Consider the following 19,584-nt stretch of genomic DNA (forward strand, 5'->3'; position numbering starts at 1 on the left):
CAGGCACGCACGCGCAGCACGGCGCCACGAGGTATGTGTCAAGAGCTCCATCGTAAGTAACACGATGACATACACTTTCGGAGCCTTTTGTATGAGAATATAATAACGTGCGCGCGCGCGCACACACAATGGGCAAGGCCGCTGGGAAAGGCCCGGGCGTAGGCACACGAGATGAGCCACGTGGTCCGATGTTAGAAAACAGAGATGCCCCAATTTTCCGCCTTCTCTGACCTCAGGAGAGCTCGGCGTGCCGTGGAGTTTCTGTACCCCACCCCCCGCAGCCTACTTCGCAGTTTGTGCTCTGTATCGGCCTCTTCACGACACATGTTTAATAATTGCGTATTCATAGCGGCATCTACGATCATCACCGAAAGATGTATTCCGCGGGTAGTATGCGGCAGGCCATTCAGAACGACTCCCCTGCAAGGCGCCGCTCACCGGCGAGAGGGCATTGCCCCCACAGCAGCTCCCCCGTGATTACTTCACGGACAGCAGTCACGCGCGGGTTGTCAGAGCGTGAAGTAAACCACAAAGCTGCCCGGTGCCACAGCGGTGCCGCAGGGAGCGACGCGCCTGCCGGACCCATTCAGGAGAGCGCCTCCCCAACCCCCACCCCCTCCCAAAGGCTGCCTCGGCAGAAGCTAAGACGTCGAGTCTGTAACAAGGGCCCCGATATAAGTGGCGCAGACCACGTGGCCGGCCTACGAGTCTCCAAGGCGCCTCGTGGACAGTGGCTCACGGAGGTCGCCACTCAGAGCAGGCAAGGGTTGTCTCCCTCAGTTACCACTCAGCACAGGCAAGGGTTGTCTCTCTCAGTTACCACTCAGAGCAGGCAAGGGTTGTCTCTCTCAGTTACCACTCAGCACAGGCAAGGGTTGTCTCTCTCAGTTACCACTCAGAGTAGGCAAGGGTTGTCTCTCTCAGTTACCACTCAGAGCAGGCAAGGGTTGTCTCTCAGTTACCACTCAGAGCAGGCAAGGGTTGTCTCTCTCAGTTACCACTCAGAGCAGGCAAGGGTTGTCTCTCTCAGTTACCACTCAGCACAGGCAAAGGTTGTCTCTCTCAGTTATCACTCAGAACAGGCAAGGGTTGTCTCTCTCTGCTACCACTCAGCACAGGCAAGGGTTGTCTCTCTCTGTTACCACTCAGAGCAGGCAAGGGTTGTCTCTCTCAGTTACCACTCACAGCAGGCAAGGGTTGTCTCTCTCTGTTACCACTCAGCACAGGCAAGAGTTGTCTCTCTCAGTTACCACTCAGCACAGGCAAGGGTTGTCTCTCTCAGTTACCACTCACAGCAGGCAAGGGTTGTCTCTCTCTGTTACCACTCAGCACAGGCAAGGGTTGTCTCTCTCAGTTACCACTCAGAACAGGCAAGGGTTGTCTCTCTCAGTTACCACTCAGCACAGGCAAGGGTTGTCTCTCTCAGTTACCACTCAGCACAGGCAAGGGTTGTCTCTCTCAGTTACCACTCAGCGCAGGCAAGGGTTGTCTCAGTTACCACTCAGCACAGGCAAAGGTTGTCTCTCTCTGTTACCACTCAGCACAAGCAAGGGTTGTCTCTCTCAGTTACCACTCAGAACAGGCAAGGGTTGTCTCTCTCAGTTACCACTCAGCACAGGCAAGGGTTGTCTCTCTCTGTTACCACTCAGCACAGGCAAGAGTTGTCTCTCTCAGTTACCACTCAGCACAGGCAAGGGTTGTCTCTCTCAGTTACCACTCAGAACAGGCAAGGGTTGTCTCTCTCAGTTACCACTCAGCACAGGCAAGGGTTGTCTCTCTCAGTTACCACTCAGCGCAGGCAAGGGTTGTCTCAGTTACCACTCAACACAGGCAAGGGTTGTCTCTCTCAGTTACCACTCAGCACGGGCAAGGGTTGTCTCTCTCAGTTACCACTCAGCACAGGCAAGGGTTGTCTCTCTCAGTTACCACTCAGCGCAGGCAAGGGTTGTCTCAGTTACCACTCAGCACAGGCAAGGGTTGTCTCTCTCTGTTACCACTCAGCACAGGCAAGGGTTGTCTCTCTCAGTTACCACTCAGCGCAGGCAAGGGTTGTCTCTCTCAGTTACCACTCAGCACAGGCAAGGGTTGTCTTAGTTACCACTCAACACAGGCAAGGGTTGTCTCAGTTACCACTCAACACAGGCAAGAGTTGTCTCTCTCTGTTACCACTCAGCACAGGCAAGGGTTGTCTCTCTCAGTTACCACTCAGAGCAGGCAAGGGTTGTCTCTCACAGTTACCACTCACAGCAGGCAAGGGTTGTCTCTCTCAGTTACCACTCAGCACAGGCAAGGGTTGTCTCTCTCAGTTACCACTCAGCACAGGCAAGGGTTGTCTCTCTCTGTTACCACTCACAGCAGGCAAGGGTTGTCTCTCTCAGTTACCACTCAGAGCAGGCAAGGGTTGTCTCTCTCAGTTACCACTCAGCACAGGCAAGGGTTGTCTCTCTCAGTTACCACTCACAGCAGGCAAGGGTTGTCTCTCTCAGTTACCACTCAGCACAGGCAAGGGTTGTCTCTCTCAGTTACCACTCAGAGCAGGCAAGGGTTGTCTCTCTCAGTTACCACTCAGAACAGGCAAGGGTTGTCTCTCTCAGTTACCACTCAGCACAGGCAAGGGTTGTCTCTCTCAGTTACCACTCACAGCAGGCAAGGGTTGTCTCTCAGTTACCACTCAGCACAGGCAAGGGTTGTCTTAGTTACCACTCAACACAGGCAAGGGTTGTCTCAGTTACCACTCAACACAGGCAAGGGTTGTCTCTCTCTGTTACCACTCAGCACAGGCAAGGGTTGTCTCTCTCAGTTACCACTCAGCACAGGCAAGGGTTGTCTCTCTCAGTTACCACTCAGCGCAGGCAAGGGTTGTCTCAGTTACCACTCAACACAGGCAAGGGTTGTCTCTCTCAGTTACCACTAAGCGCAGGCAAGGGTTGTCTCTCTCCGTCAACCGAGCCAGGTGCTGGACTCAATCAGCCGACGGTGGTCGACACTACGCAGAAGTTGAGAGGAAAATCCACGGAAAACCAGAACCAAGCCCTGGGCCACTCTGAGCAGCGCCCACGCATCTGACTCCGAGAGCTCTCACAATGTTGTTTTATGTTTTAACAAAGTGGAAAGAGGGACCCGCAGTGGTGTAAAGTGGCACGTGGGGTTAGGGTGACTCGGATCTCTTTTGGGGGAGTTTCATCAGCATTGAGACATTGATACCCCATCCAGAGGGGATGCACGCACATGCTGACACACAAACCACCTTGACACGCTGATACACAAACCACCTTCACACGCTGATACACAAACCACCTTCACATGCACACGCTGATACACAAACCACCTTCACACGCTGATACACAAACCACCTTGACACGCTGCCACACAAACCACCTTCACACGCTGATACACAAACCACCTTCACACGCTGATACACAAACCACCTTCACACGCTGATACACAAACCACCTTCACACGCTGATACACAAACCACCTTCACACGCTGATACACAAACCACCTTCACACACTGATACACAAACCACCTTCACACACTGATACACAAACCACCTTGATACGCTGATACACAAACCACCTTCACACACTGATACACAAACCACCTTGACACGCTGATACACAAACCACCTTCACACACTGATACACAAACCACCTTGACACGCTGATACACAAACCACCTTCACACACTGATACACAAACCACCTTGACACGCTGATACACAAACCACCTTGACACGCTGATACACAAACCACCTTCACGCACTGATACACAAACCACCTTCACACGCTGCTACACAAACCACCTTCACACACTGATACACAAACCACCTTCACACGCTGATACACAAACCACCTTGACACACTGATACACAAACCACCTTCACACGCTGATACACAAACCACCTTGACACGCTGCTACATAAACCACCTTGACACGCTGATACATAAACCACCTTCACACGCTGATACACAAACCACCTTCACACGCTGATACACAAACCACCTTCACACGCTGATACACAAACCACCTTCACACGCTGCTACACAAACCACCTTCACACGCTGATACACAAACCACCTTCACACACTGCTACACAAACCACCTTCACACGCTGATACACAAACCACCTTCACACGCTGCTACACAAACCACCTTCACACGCTGATACACAAACCACCTTCGCACACTGATACACAAACCACCTTCACACGCTGCTACACAAACCACCTTGACACGCTGATACACAAACCACCTTCACACACTGATACACAAACCACCTTCACACGCTGATACACAAACCACCTTGACACGCTGATACACAAACCACCTTCACACGCTGATACACAAACCACCTTCACACGCTGATACACAAACCACCTTCACACGCTGATACACAAACCACCTTCACACGCTGCTACACAAACCACCTTCACACGCTGATACACAAACCACCTTCACACACTGATACACAAACCACCTTCACACGCTGATACACAAACCACCTTCACACGCTGATACACAAACCACCTTGACACGCTGTCACAGAAACCACCTTCACACACTGACACACAAACCACCTTCACACGCTGATACACAAACCACCTTCACACGCTGATACACAAACCACCTTCACACGCTGATACACAAACCACCTTCACACACTGATACACAAACCACCTTCACACGCTGATACACAAACCACCTTCACACACTGATACACAAACCACCTTCACACGCTGATACACAAACCACCTTCACACACTGCTACACAAACCACCTTCACACACTGCTACACAAACCACCTTCACACACTGATACACAAACCACCTTCACACACTGATACACAAACCACCTTCACACACTGATACACAAACCACCTTCACACACTGATACACAAACCACCTTCACACACTGATACACAAACCACCTTCACACGCTGATACACAAACCACCTTCACACACTGCTACACAAACCACCTTCACACGCTGATACACAAACCACCTTCACACGCTGATACACAAACCACCTTCACACGCTGATACACAAACCACCTTCACACACTGATACACAAACCACCTTCACACATTGATACACAAACCACCTTCACACACTGATACACAAACCACCTTCACACGCTGATACACAAACCACCTTCACACGCTGATACACAAACCACCTTCACACGCTGATACACAAACCACCTTCACACACTGATACACAAACCACCTTCACACACTGATACACAAACCACCTTCACACGCTGATACACAAACCACCTTCACACACTGATACACAAACCACCTTGACACGCTGCTACACAAACCACCTTCACACGCTGTCACACAAACCACCTTCACACGCTGATACACAAACCACCTTCACACGCTGATACACAAACCACCTTCACACGCTGATACACAAACCACCTTCACACACTGCTACACAAACCACCTTCACACGCTGATACACAAACCACCTTCACACACTGCTACACAAACCACCTTCACACGCTGATACACAAACCACCTTCACACGCTGATACACAAACCACCTTCACACGCTGATACACAAACCACCTTCACACGCTGATACACAAACCACCTTCACACGCTGATACACAAACCACCTTCACACGCTGATACACAAACCACCTTCACACACTGATACACAAACCACCTTGACACGCTGATACACAAACTACCTTCACACGCTGATACACAAACCACCTTGACACGCTGTCACAGAAACCACCTTCACACACTGACACACAAACCACCTTCACACGCTGATACACAAACCACCTTCACACGCTGATACACAAACCACCTTCACACGCTGATACACAAACCACCTTCACACACTGATACACAAACCACCTTCACACGCTGATACACAAACCACCTTCACACACTGATACACAAACCACCTTCACACGCTGATACACAAACCACCTTCACACACTGCTACACAAACCACCTTCACACACTGCTACACAAACCACCTTCACACACTGATACACAAACCACCTTCACACACTGATACACAAACCACCTTCACACACTGATACACAAACCACCTTCACACACTGATACACAAACCACCTTCACACACTGATACACAAACCACCTTCACACGCTGATACACAAACCACCTTCACACACTGCTACACAAACCACCTTCACACGCTGATACACAAACCACCTTCACACGCTGATACACAAACCACCTTCACACGCTGATACACAAACCACCTTCACACACTGATACACAAACCACCTTCACACATTGATACACAAACCACCTTCACACACTGATACACAAACCACCTTCACACGCTGATACACAAACCACCTTCACACGCTGATACACAAACCACCTTCACACGCTGATACACAAACCACCTTCACACACTGATACACAAACCACCTTCACACACTGATACACAAACCACCTTCACACGCTGATACACAAACCACCTTCACACACTGATACACAAACCACCTTGACACGCTGCTACACAAACCACCTTCACACGCTGTCACACAAACCACCTTCACACGCTGATACACAAACCACCTTCACACGCTGATACACAAACCACCTTCACACGCTGATACACAAACCACCTTCACACACTGCTACACAAACCACCTTCACACGCTGATACACAAACCACCTTCACACACTGCTACACAAACCACCTTCACACGCTGATACACAAACCACCTTCACACGCTGATACACAAACCACCTTCACACGCTGATACACAAACCACCTTCACACGCTGATACACAAACCACCTTCACACGCTGATACACAAACCACCTTCACACGCTGATACACAAACCACCTTCACACACTGATACACAAACCACCTTGACACGCTGATACACAAACTACCTTCACACGCTGATACACAAACCACCTTGACTCGCTGCTACACAAACCACCTTCACACGCTGATACACAAACCACCTTGACACGCTGATACACAAACCACCTTCACACGCTGGTACACAAACCACCTTCACACGCTGCTACACAAACCACCTTCACACGCTGCTACACAAACCACCTTCACACGCTGATACACAAACCACCTTCACACACTGATACACAAACCACCTTCACACACTGATACACAAACCACCTTCACACGCTGATACACAAACCACCTTCACACGCTGATACACAAACCACCTTCACACGCTGATACACAAACCACCTTCACACGCTGATACACAAACCACCTTCACACATTGATACACAAACCACCTTCACACGCTGATACACAAACCACCTTCACACACTGATACACAAACCACCTTCACACGCTGATACACAAACCACCTTAACACGCTGATACACAAACCACCTTCACACACTGATACACAAACCACCTTCACACGCTGATACACAAACCACCTTCACATGCACATGAGACGAGTGAGAATCCCAGCTTCATTCAACAAAAATCACAGTAAAGACTCAACAAGAACAGAAGTAGTTCACCAGGAGAGGGTTTTTCTTGGGTTGTATCGCGTAAATATGCCGTTAAACCCGCCACTACCCGACACAGCCAATTAGTAAGGTTTGCCACGTAAACAAAACGTGCCAATTAGTTACTAGTTCAGCACACCGCTTGTGTGTTGGAGAGGAAACCCACTACAACATTTACAATTCGGGTACTGTGATGTCTCGCCGCTAAATTACAACCAGCCTCATCAGGAATCCTGTTTCGGTGCGAACACCAGGAGGAGGGGGGCGTTAATGTAGTCATGTAAATTACAATGGGTACAGGGACTCCTCTACTTACAAACATTCGATTCACGAACTTTCAGAGATACGAACAAACCTGTCGGTATGTCCAGTTGCCTGTCCGGACCGAGAGTCGCGAGTTCAACCGCAGTGCAATAGACGGCGGTGGTGGACCATACAGTGAGGGAAAGAAGTATTTGATCCCCTGCTGATTTTGTACGTGTGCCCACTGACGAAGAAATGATCAGTCTATAATTTTAATGGTAGGTTTATTTGAACAGTGAGAGACAGAATAACAACAAAATCCAGAAAAACGTATGTCAAAAATATTATAAGTTGATTTGATGAGGGAAATAAGTATTTGACCCCTCTGCAAAAAATGACTTAGTACTTGGTGGCAAAACCCTTGTTGGCAATCACAGAGGTCAGACGTTTCTTGTAGTTGGCCACCAGGTTTGCACAGATCTCAGGAGGGATTTTGTCCCACTCCTCTTTGCAGATCTTCTCCAAGTCATTAAGGTTTCGAGGCTGACGTTTGGAAACTCGAACCTTCAGCTCCCTCCACAGATTTTCTATGGGATTAAGGTCTGGAGACTGGCTAGGCCACTCAAGGACCTTAATGTACTTCTTCTTGAGCCACTCCTTTGTTGCCTTGGCCGTGTTTTGGGTCATTGTCATGCTGGAATACCCATCCACGACCCATTTTAAATGCCCTGGCTGAGGGAAGGAGGTTCTCACCCAAGATTTGACGGTACATGGCCCCGTCCATCGTCCCTTTGATGCGGAGAAGTTGTCCTGTCCCCTTAGCAGAAAAACACCCCCAAAGCATAATGTTTCCACCTCCATGTTTGACGGTGGGGATGGTGCTCTTGGGGTCATAGGCAGCATTCCTCCTCCTCCAAACACGGCGAGTTGAGTTGATGCCAAAGAGCTCCATTTTGGTCTCATCTGACCACAACACTTTCACCCAGTTGTCCTCTGAATCATTCAGATGTTCACTGGCAAAACTTCAGACGGGCATGTATATGTGCTTTCTTGAGCAGGGGGACCATGCGGGCGCTGCAGGATTTCAGTCCTTCACGGCGTAGTGTGTTACCAATTGTTTGCTTGATGACTGTGGTCCTAGCTGCCTTGAGATGATTGACAAGATCCTCCCGTGTAGTTCTGGGCTGACTCCTCACCGTTCTTATGATCATTGCAACTCCACGAGGTGAGATCTTGCATGGAGCCCCAGGCCAAGGGAGATTGACAGTTCTTTTGTTTTTCTTCCATTTGCGAATAATCGCACCAACTGTTATCACCTTCTCACCAAGCTGCTTGGCAATGGTCTTGTAGCCCATTCCAGCCTTGTGTAGGTCTACAATCTTGTCCCTGACATCCTTGGACAGCTCTTTGGTCTTGGCCATGATGGAGAGTTTGGAATCTGATTGATTGCTTCTGTGGACAGGTGTCTTTTATACAGGTAACGAGCTGAGATTAGGAGCACAATCTTTCTGATTGAGAGGGGGTCAAATACTTATTTCCCTCATTAAAATGCAAATCAATTTATAAAATTTTTGACATGCGTTCTTCTGGATTTTTGTTGTTGTTATTCCGTCTCTCACTGTTCAAATAAACCTACCATTAAAATTATAGACTGATCATTTCTTTGTCCGTGGGCAAACGTACAAAATCAGTAGGGGATCAAATACTTTTTTCCCTCACTGTACATCTGCAGAATGTGAAGAACCAGTGGCATCTACATCTGCAGAACGTGAAGAACCAGTGGCATCTACATCCACAGGAGGTTATACAACTTTTAAAGCCATTCCCCGTGTTTAGTGTACATGCTTTACAACGTGTTTGGGATCGACAGGAGTAAAGTTGGACTTACGAACAAATCGACTTACGAACAGACCTCTGGAACCTAACTCGTTCATAAGTATCGGAGCCCCTGCGTCTATTATTAGCCGGGCTATTTTAGTTAAAGCAACATCATCTGCCTACGCCTGCCTGGCAGCTCCCACAGAGTGCGGCGACCAAGGGGAAGACCTACGTGGAGCAGACGGTGGGGGTACCGTGAGGGCCGCTCTGGGAAGTCGCTCGCTGCCTGTCTACCGTGCACAGCATCGGCGGGGTCTGGCGGAGGGTAAAGAGCGTGAAAAATAATAATAATAGCTTTTGCCCTTTCTGGCAATAAAACACGAAGTGTGAAGGCGTTCAAACACCAAGCAGATACACTGTGCGCTGTACCTTTGAAACTGATTGGCCCACACCAAAAAACAAGATCCATGATATAAGGTGAAAAGCGTGGGGGAGTGAGAATGTGGTGGTGGCATCAACAGCTTTGTCCACGACGGCATCTCTCCTGACCTGCGCGCCATGAAGCTTAGACAATCTGGCACCTCCGGGTAGGTCAGGGGGGGGGTCACGACACTGGGCGGCTCGCATCGACGGGCGGCAATCGCGGACCCGCGGCACGTCGGGCGTCGTCCAGCGCAGGTGAGGGCACGCAGGGCGTGTTGACGACGCAAAGCAAGAGCGTGCGGCTGAAGCGGTTCAGTTTCATGCGCAATTTAGCCTGACAGCTCATTCATGTTTCCACGGGCTTATACCACAGCTCTGTCCTTGTTTAATCCGCCCATCCATCAAGCTAGCGTCAGCCACCTCCACTCGCGCGCAAGGCGACGCACAACAGCCCAACACGCATGCGGGCATTTATGTATGTGTGTTGAACCTCTTTCACGCCGTGCAAAGCCAAACGCGCTAATCGGATGCTAAAACATCATCGGACGCCAATCTGCAAGCAAAGCCACATCGGGCGCTCCCACTTACATCCTTCTGATGCAGTCAATGAAAGGCCCGTGGCACTGCTCCAACGGGAAAAATATACGTCCTGGATACTGCCAGGCCAGCTTCTTATCTCCCGTTTGAAGCGCTATCTCAGTCATGCCTGGCATGACAAAAAAAAATAACTTAAAAAAATAAGGTTTGACGCGAGGAAATGTTATTTATTAAGATGCACACGGACAGCCCCGTGAGATAATGGAATCAGAGAAATGTGCCAGAGGTCAGGGGTCACGAGTGGCGGCGCACTCGAGCCGCATGTGCAGACGCTGGCGCCTCGCTGCTCACGCACGCCGCACTAGCAACGCGCGCACGTGCGCCACGCGAGGCGGGTTTGAGTGATGACTAATTCACAATTTGTTATCGATTAAATAATTATTTCCCACCCCCCCCCCCCCCCCCCCCGAGACGAAATGCGACGTGTGGGTTTCGGTCGTGACGGATGGCGACAACGGCGAGGGGCTGGAATGAATTTCGCGTTGAATGCAATTTGTGCGGAGAGAAATATAAAGAGATTATTGAAAAGGAGCGGTGGTGGTGATGCAATGCAGACAGCGGTAGCGACAGCTTAAGAACCGCACTTTACACTAACATGAATGCGTCCTTCCATTCTAACGTCGCCACTTAATTCTTACCGAGCCTTCGAAATAGTTCAACGCACCCCCACGTGCGTTCACAAGGGCTGGAAATAAATAGCTAAATAACCCAACACGCAAGAGCAACCGTAACAAAAACATACGATACAACCGCTAGTAATGGTGGTGCGACACGGCTGTAATCTTAGGGAGCGAGGGAGGGGTGGCCGGTGGATCATGCAGGGATCGATTCAGAGCAATGATCCAGCGGGAGCGCGTTTGCCGCTGGTTACAAAGGTTCGTGGTTCGTTATACCGGCAGGCTGCCCTGGTTAATACTGCGGGCGCAGCAATTAATAAAACAAGATGCGTCCTCAGCCTCGTTGGTAGTGGACTTCAAAGAAGAAGGGCAGGTCATCGTGCAGCGGCTTCACAGTTCCAATTTGCCAAATTTGAAAGAGAAAAAAAACTTTCAATCAGCTAATTGGAAAACAAATCGCAATTGTCACCCCCCCCTCCCCTCGCCCCCTTCCTGCGAAAACGTAGCAGGAACTTTTTGACATAAACATTATTGAGACACAGCGAGGCTTTCCTGGGTAAAGCAGTGCAATAATAATAATAACTATAGGAGGCAACAAAGCGTTTATGTATAGACCCATCTGTACAGAGTCCCAATATTATTTTACAACCGAGTATAACAAGTTTGTGAATTGGGACAAACAAGGGGGCTCAACAATTTTTGTTGGGATACACGACCGAAGGGAGGCGACACTGGCACGAGACGACGGGGTAGCAAAAACACGCACTGTTGTACTGTATTGGTCTCGCACGTCCATGCTCCCTGCCGTCACGGCGAAGATCAGCGGCGTTCGATGTCTAAACCAGCCGTGGGGGTCTCCAATAGCCAATCGACGCTGTGCCAGCGGTAATCAGTTATGGTCAAACAGGCCCCCATGATTCACCAGGCAGTGGAAGGACAAGGAGCTTTACCAGTGTCGGGGGCCGCACGTCAGGGGCCAAGCTAAAGGCCACCAGGGGCCGCCAGTGGTCCGCGGGCCCTGCAACAAAGAGCACTGGGCTGGACATTATGACTGATACAATAATGGGCAAAAAAAACATAAAACCGAGAGAAGCAAAACAAACCAAATGTTCGCAAATTGTCACTTGAGGGTGGTGATGGAGGCTGCCATCGTGTTATGGGTCACGTGCTAACTTTGCAGTGGAGAGGGGGAGACAGAGCCTGGGCGTGAATGTGGCCCGCCACAGAGGCACATTGGTAATTTTCACTTTGCAAGGCACACTGTCTCTGCCTGCCTGCCTCCATCCCTCCCTTCCAGAACCCGATGAAGCAATAACAAAAAAGCCCTGTGCTCCCCGAGGCTAACTTTAAGCAGTCAGACGTACCAACTGTTGAGTTCACTTCTAATTAATAATAACCACAAACAAGACGTTGGCGTGGTCAGCGGTGTCAATATCTTTTAGGGTGGCTCTACTTATCGCTCCCTAAAATCTAACGCCATATTCTCGACGGGATTTTCCCGATGCATTGCAACTGTTTTATCCCATTTAAATCATATCTTATTCTTCGGTGATTTTAATATTCGTCTGATCCTCCAAACTCTTCATTTGCGAAGGAATGTTTAGCCCTGCTGGATCGTGTTGGTTCTTCCCAACACGAAAACTTTCCTACTCACAATCTTGGTCATACCCTTGATCTAGTTATTACATCTGGCTTGTTCATATCCATTTTAAATTCGTGCAACATTGCTGTATCTCTCTTCCTTCCAATATTAGAGAACCACTGGAGCTATGCACTTTCAAATCTAAGTTGAAAACTCATTTCTGTAGAGCTACTTTTTGTTTAGTTTGTTCTCCTTCCTCCGCACCTCTGATTAGCACGGTTGGCCACTTTCATTGAATCAAACAAACCATCAACTGTAGGAATTTAAAATCTTTAAACACAACTAAGTTTGTCGAGTCAATTTTACTATTCTTACCCTCAAACTTTCAGTTTCTTTCTTGGGAGGACAAGCTTCTTCTCCAGAATGCAACACTCTCTGATACTCTCGACTCATTGGTGCCACCTAAATCACACCTTGTCTGCTACAATTGGTGATCTCCTTGGCATACCGAAAAATCTGCACTTCTTGGACAGTGGGACACGGGTCTGCAGATTCGTGATCACATCTGGAAGCAACATCAGGATAAATTTCGTTTTAAAGCTTTCGTGACTGCAGGGATTCATATTCTTGGTTCTTTCAGTAAAGTGACGTAGAAGGGAAATAATACAATAATAAAAATAAAACAGTAACATTTATTTAGAGAATTTTATAGTTTTATTTTTATTATTTCCCTTCTACCTGACTTTACCGAACGAACCAAGAATCTAACATCAGGATATTTTAAATGGACGAATTAAATTCGGCAAGGCCCACATTCTTCTCTACGCTAATCGCTATAGAAACTCAAGAATGCCTTTTACTACAACTGATCAAATGTTAAAATCTAATTCTAAACCAATCTTACCTGGTGCCATCGTCCAATGCAATAAAGTTTCTTGAATCGTTTCATTCCAAAATGTATTCTATCATGCAAAAGAGGAATTGCCCCTTCCACTCCTGAGTCACATCTAAACAATGCTCTCTGACTACGTTCACTGTGCCCCCCATCACCCTCTCTGACCTGGCCTCCAAAGAGAAACCGTCAACTTGTTCCTGAGAGATCCGATTCCCACTTCACTGATTGTATCCAATGTCACGTCGTCTCCGCCCTGGTTGTGTCTACACTGAGTGAATCACTTAAGCACCGATGTAGTAGCCAGTGCTTTTAAATTGGTGACCGTTAGATGTCCACTTTTATGCTGATGACCCGCAGATTTATGTTCGGGCTCTGACTGATACCAAAGTAGCCGTTTCCATACTATCACGTTGCAGATGCTCCTAAAGTTTGTTAAATTAAATTGTGGTAAGAGAGAGAGATGATGTTTTTGGGCTCCCCACATATAGTGTGCAAATTGGATGGTTTTAGTTTGGCTATTCTGTCTTCCTCTGAGGCCAGAAACTTGGCTGTTATCCTAGACCCCAGTTAGACATTTCAGGCCCACATACATAATACCACCAAAATCTTGTTAATCCACGTAAGCTACAAAGCTCCACTAAGACCTCATGCTGTCCCTTCCTGATCCTGAGAGGCTGATGCATGCCCTTATTTCATCAAGGTTGGACTACTGTAATGCCTTGGCTTTCTTGTGTTTCTAAAAGTGTTTTAAGTAAACTACAAAATATTCAAAACTCAGATACCCGGGTTTTAAGCCAGATCTAAATCGTGTGATCAAGTGACTCCTATTCTTTCCTTCCCTGCACTCGACTTAAATAATTCCTCTTCTCACGTTAAAGGCCTTGAATGAGTTGGCTTCTAAATATTTCACCGATCTGCTGAGGTTTTATATTCCACTGCAAATTAAAATCTGCTGATTCTGGTCTCCTAATCATGATTTCCCAAGGCCAGCCTGTGTTGTTCTGTGGGAAACTGAGCTTTTTGCAGCCAGCTTCCGCGATTGTGGAATGTCCCTTCCTCCCCGGCCAATTCGGGAATACAGTCTGTCACATTTATTTGGAATCGCATCTTAGAACTCACCTGTTTGTACAGCAGGCTTTCTCCATAACTTAAGCTTTTTTGTAAAGGGCTTTTGAAGCCTTGTTCGAATGGCGCCATAGAAAACCGAGTTAATCATGATGATCATTAAGGCCGTCTTTATTTTTTATTTTTCTCACCTTCAAATCGAATAAACTTAACTCGTTATCTGCATATATATTGCGTATTCAGGTGAAAGCGCTGGGCCCGAGGCATGCACACACTCTGCGGATACGTTGAGAAGTAAATACGGCGGATAATTTTTTACCCTGCCAATGCCGACCATTTACACTGCTCAGGGCGGCTTTGCTACTTCGAGAACAGCAAACACGCCGCCGCCGCCGGCTCTCCTTGGCCGTGCGGCCATTAGCGGCAATGACGGCGTGCTCCGTCTAGCCGGGGCTCGCCGCACCGCCCAACTCCGTACCCATTTATACCCCGTAATGAGGAGGCTCTCGGGGGGAAATCCACAAAAAGCCACGGCGTCACCCGGCCGCTCCATCTGCTCCCGACCGCCGCGAAGGGCGACCGCGTCCCTCCGGTCCCCCGCGTGGTCACGGCGGCGGACGCGTGCCGCCGGGAGGCTGGCCTCTCGCCAAACCTCGCGCCGCCGGGAGGCTGGCCTCTCGCCAAACCTCGCGCCGCCGCTCGCCCCACGGGGCAGGCACGGCCGTCCCGGCGCCGGTCCTCCCCGCCTCAAGGTTGCGTCGGCAAAACATCATTCGTGATTTTACGTTTCACGGAGAGAGGACCGCGCGCGGGCCCAGCGGCAGGCATGGGGTGGCGGGGGTATGACAGCCGCGGTGTTGATGAATGCGAGAGCGCAAATCGGTCCCCATGACGGTGTTACGCGCTAGATCAGGCGACCTTCAACGGGGTTGGTTTTTTTTGTTGTTGCCACTGCGCACCACACCCCCCCCCCCGCACCCCGCCGCTATTTTGCGCGAGCGATGGCAACGCGCGGGCGACGAGGACGTCCGCTCGTTATCAAATCCGCAACGCGCACGAATACAACTCGAGAAAAAGGACGTTCAGGGCCGTGGGCAAGAGCGGGTTCAAGAGAGCAAAATGCCTTTGAGGTGCTCACAAAGAGTCAACAGCGACGCAGCGCTGCGCGGGCGCACAGCGGCAGCGACGGACGGAGTGAAATTCCAGGCGACCGAAGCCGCGGCCAGAGCGGCGGGGACATCCGCCGCCTCGTCGGGCTCTCGAGACCACGGGAAGGGGGAGGCCGCTTTGAGACCAATCCGGAGGATGTGAGGTGAAACGTGGGGACGCTAACGAGGCCGGCCGCTCTTTGTAACGGGGGGAAGGATGCCGTTCTTCAACCGGAAGCCGGCGATGTGCATTTAGAAGGTCTGAGGATTTGATGGATTTGTCTAACAAATCTAGGTCATTTTACATTGAACGTTGCAAAGCCACTTCAACATAATTTTGAGATGCCTGATTGGCACACCACAGTGCTCGTATAATAACGGTTTAATCTATTATTTATGCAAATTAAACCTTAATTATGTAAAATAAACCTTTAGGCTCATTGTACAAAGGAGAATGAAAACGACAAAACGTACGAGACCCAGAGCACAAACGAGACACTGAAAACGAGACCAGAAATAACATCGAATATCTTCGCGACATAAGCCGAGAGATTATCGGATTTGCAGGGCGATCGATGGGGGTGGGTGCCGTGTCGCGACTGCGCGTGAGCGCGATGCGTCGATGCCAAGGGGAGCTGTGGGCACCACGAGAGGCACAGGCACCGGCTGCGGGTTACGGCAAGAGCGACGAGTAAGAGGTCACCTCGACGTACCACCTCGGCTAACCTACGTTGTTATTATTATTATTATTAATTTGACTACTCCTGTTTACCCAGCAATGCCTCATCCAGTCTCAAGACTCTGCTTTCCAGAGGGCTCCAGCTAAGCTTTCGCAGGAGGGGGCGACGATTGCTTGTGTTTTCATTAGCAATCGTCACCCATGATGCCAGTAAACACATCGGGGCCTCTGGTTTTTTTTCGAATGAAGCGACAAGATATGCAGTGCCCACTGTGAAGCAGATGGCGCGTAGTTCACGGTTAACAAACCTGCCGGGTTCAACACGTGAGCCTTTGGGCCACGTTAAATCAAACCGTGTATCTGGATCCCTTGTACCCATCTCGTCTGCATTCGCACGTAGACTTCACTTTGGTTTGGGCACCTTCAAATACCGCTCCCCATCCCCCCGCCCGGTTCGGCCTGTGAGCAGCGAGACGTTCCCAAGCATCGTCACGTCGGGTTGGGCTCAAGGGAGACCAGGCCACAAGCCCGGTCGAGGAGAAGGGGGGACGAACGACAGGGGCAGAGACACCCGCCAGGGACCCCACAAACTCGCAGAGAACGACTGACGTACAGAGTGAGAGTACGAATTTAATATACATGAAAATATAAAACTACAAATCAATGGAGAGGTCACCTCGAGGGTGGCGCCGATGCGAAGGCCACGGCCGAGGTGCAGGCCCTGCTGGTAGGCGAGGCAGAGGCCCACCTCGCCGTCGAGCTCGTACAAGCCGCCGTGCGCGTTGATTACGCGTGTGAGCACGCCCTGGTACGCGCACACACGCACACAAAGATCCCCCGTGTAGCCTTAACAGACTGCAGGGGCAAGTGCTGTTAGCGAGCGCCTATGAAGGCCGGCACATGAGGGGGTGGGTGGCCAGCACCAAGCCCGACCGCCTTTGTCTCTCCAGTGGCGATGCTTACACACCGCACCAGGTACCCATTTGAGGCTGAGTCGACCTAGGGGACCGGTTCAGATAATCGTCACTGGTGTTGGCCGTGAGCGGGAATCGAACCCGGGTCGCCGGGTTCATAGCGCAGCGTAGCGCTAACCGCGACACTACCGCTCCCCACACACACGTGCGGACAATCACCCACCACAGTCATCGTCACCACCACTGTCACAGTTAACTATTATACTTTATTACCCAAGAAAGCCTCACCGAGTCTACTACTAAATTACAGGCCGTGGTGGTGGTGGTGGCTACGCTGCTGCACATGGCCACAGCCTGTAACCCAGCGACGTGGAGGCAGCAAGGGTTGGTGAATCACCGCACAAATGCTGCGAAACTCCCTTTCCGTGGACTTCGGGGTACCATACCCTGGCTCGCCAAGAGAGGCGGGTACAGCATGTGGATTAATCGCCATCTGTTTCTATCTGTTCGCGGGGGATAGAGCGTTGCCGCCTCGCGCAATGAGCGGGTTTTCTCCGCGTGCTCCGGTTTCCTCCCGAATACACACAACTCATCGTTAAACATTTTCAAATAAAATCCAAATGCAGGACCCTCCCGAAAAGAGTTCTGCAGCTCAGTGCGGCTCTCCCGAATAAATAAGTAATGTTCGGTAAATGTCAAAGAAAAGCTTTATGCGTGTGGAGCGTCTAAACGTGACTTTCATCACGAACGATCGTACATTAGACATGAATGCTATTCGTCAATTAAAATCAATTGCGATAGAACCACACCTGGCGTCAATTTGTGCGCGGATGTCGATCGCGTATGATGCATGTGTACGTTTACGTGACTGATTCACACGCTCCTCAATGGTGTTTGCATTTAGAAAAAATCGTATTGACCGCCGCATGGAGTTTTGAGGCCGTATCGTGAATTGAATTGCCACGGGTGCGGGAGGTGGCGGGTTAACGTGAGACGCACGTCGCACGATGCCAAACGCGCCAGAGAGAAAGGTTTAATAATAATTGGGATGTGCAGTGGGGGGGGGTTGAGGGTGGAGAGATGGGGGAAGTTACTGTGATGTGGGTAAGTCGGTTTAAGGCAGATAATGTTTGTTAAGCTCTGGGTGCATTGTACATGCAAATTGTTGGATTCCTCACAACTTTCATAAACTGGCAAGAGTTTTGCATATTTTCATTAACTTGTGTTCTTAATTGCTTGCAAATTTTAACACGCGAATGTTCTCAAGTTGAAACCCCAATGGAGTTGGTTGACTTAACTCGAGCAGCCCCGCTGAATTTACTGATGGAATCCCTCCTCGCACTTTAGCTTCAGAACTCACACAACTCACGCACTCTTGTGACGCTCCAAAGCACGCTGTAGTTTTTACACGGTCGCCGAGCAAGGCCCGAAGGCCCAAAACACATCAATCGTCGTGACAGATAAGAGGTTAACACGTTTCTAGAATTGACCAAAAGACGACGGAAGGGAGTTCCAAAGTGGAGCAGTGCGAGAGACGAAGCAGAGAGAGAAACGTTGTGGCCTGCATTATGGCGAGCGTGCGTGTGTGTGTGTCGGTGAGTGTGGTGGGGAGCGGTGGTGCAGCAGTTAGCGCGCTGTGTTCACAACCCCGGAGACCCGAGTTCGATTTCCCGCCCACGGCCAACACCTGTGATGATTATCTGAACCGGTCCTGGGCCTCCTCTAGGTCGACTCAGCCTCAAATAAATACCTGTTGTGATGTGTTAACACTGCCACTCGGGAAACAAAGTCAGTCGGACGTGGTATTATCTACCCACACCCTCGTGTGCCGTGACGCCTTCATAAGTGCTCGCTAAAAGTACTTGCCCCAACAGTCTATTAAGGCTCTACGGGGGATGTTTGTCTTTGTTGTTGGGATCTGCATTTGTTACTTAACAAAAATGATCTCAGCACCGGGCAGCTAAACCCAGCAGGTTGACACAGTGGGGTGCACAGGTGATACATCTGCCAGTCATTGCCAGTCAATCGATTCAAAACACTGCCAGCGGAGCTTTCGACACTTCACGTGGCCTCAAAGCGCACCTAGACTGGCACAAGCGC

At 49.8% G+C, this 19,584-nt stretch overlaps 1 protein-coding gene across 2 annotated transcripts in view; it reads right to left on the reverse strand.

The window, feature by feature from the left end:
* CTC1 (CST telomere replication complex component 1) overlaps positions 1 to 19,584 on the reverse strand; it is a 130,044-nt gene that overhangs the window by 48,366 nt on the left and 62,094 nt on the right. For both annotated transcript variants that reach the window (XM_032968633.2, XM_076073003.1), the window contains exon 9: positions 17,247 to 17,375. In XM_032968633.2, coding sequence (XP_032824524.2) covers positions 17,247 to 17,375 — 129 coding nt within the window. The remainder of the gene's footprint in view (positions 1 to 17,246; positions 17,376 to 19,584) is intronic.

This window comes from Petromyzon marinus, chromosome 40 (genome assembly GCF_048934315.1).
Source record: "Petromyzon marinus isolate PM22_M1 ecotype Great Lakes invasive population chromosome 40, UKy_Petmar_22M1.pri1.0, whole genome shotgun sequence".
Taxonomy (NCBI): Eukaryota; Metazoa; Chordata; class Hyperoartia; order Petromyzontiformes; family Petromyzontidae; genus Petromyzon; species Petromyzon marinus.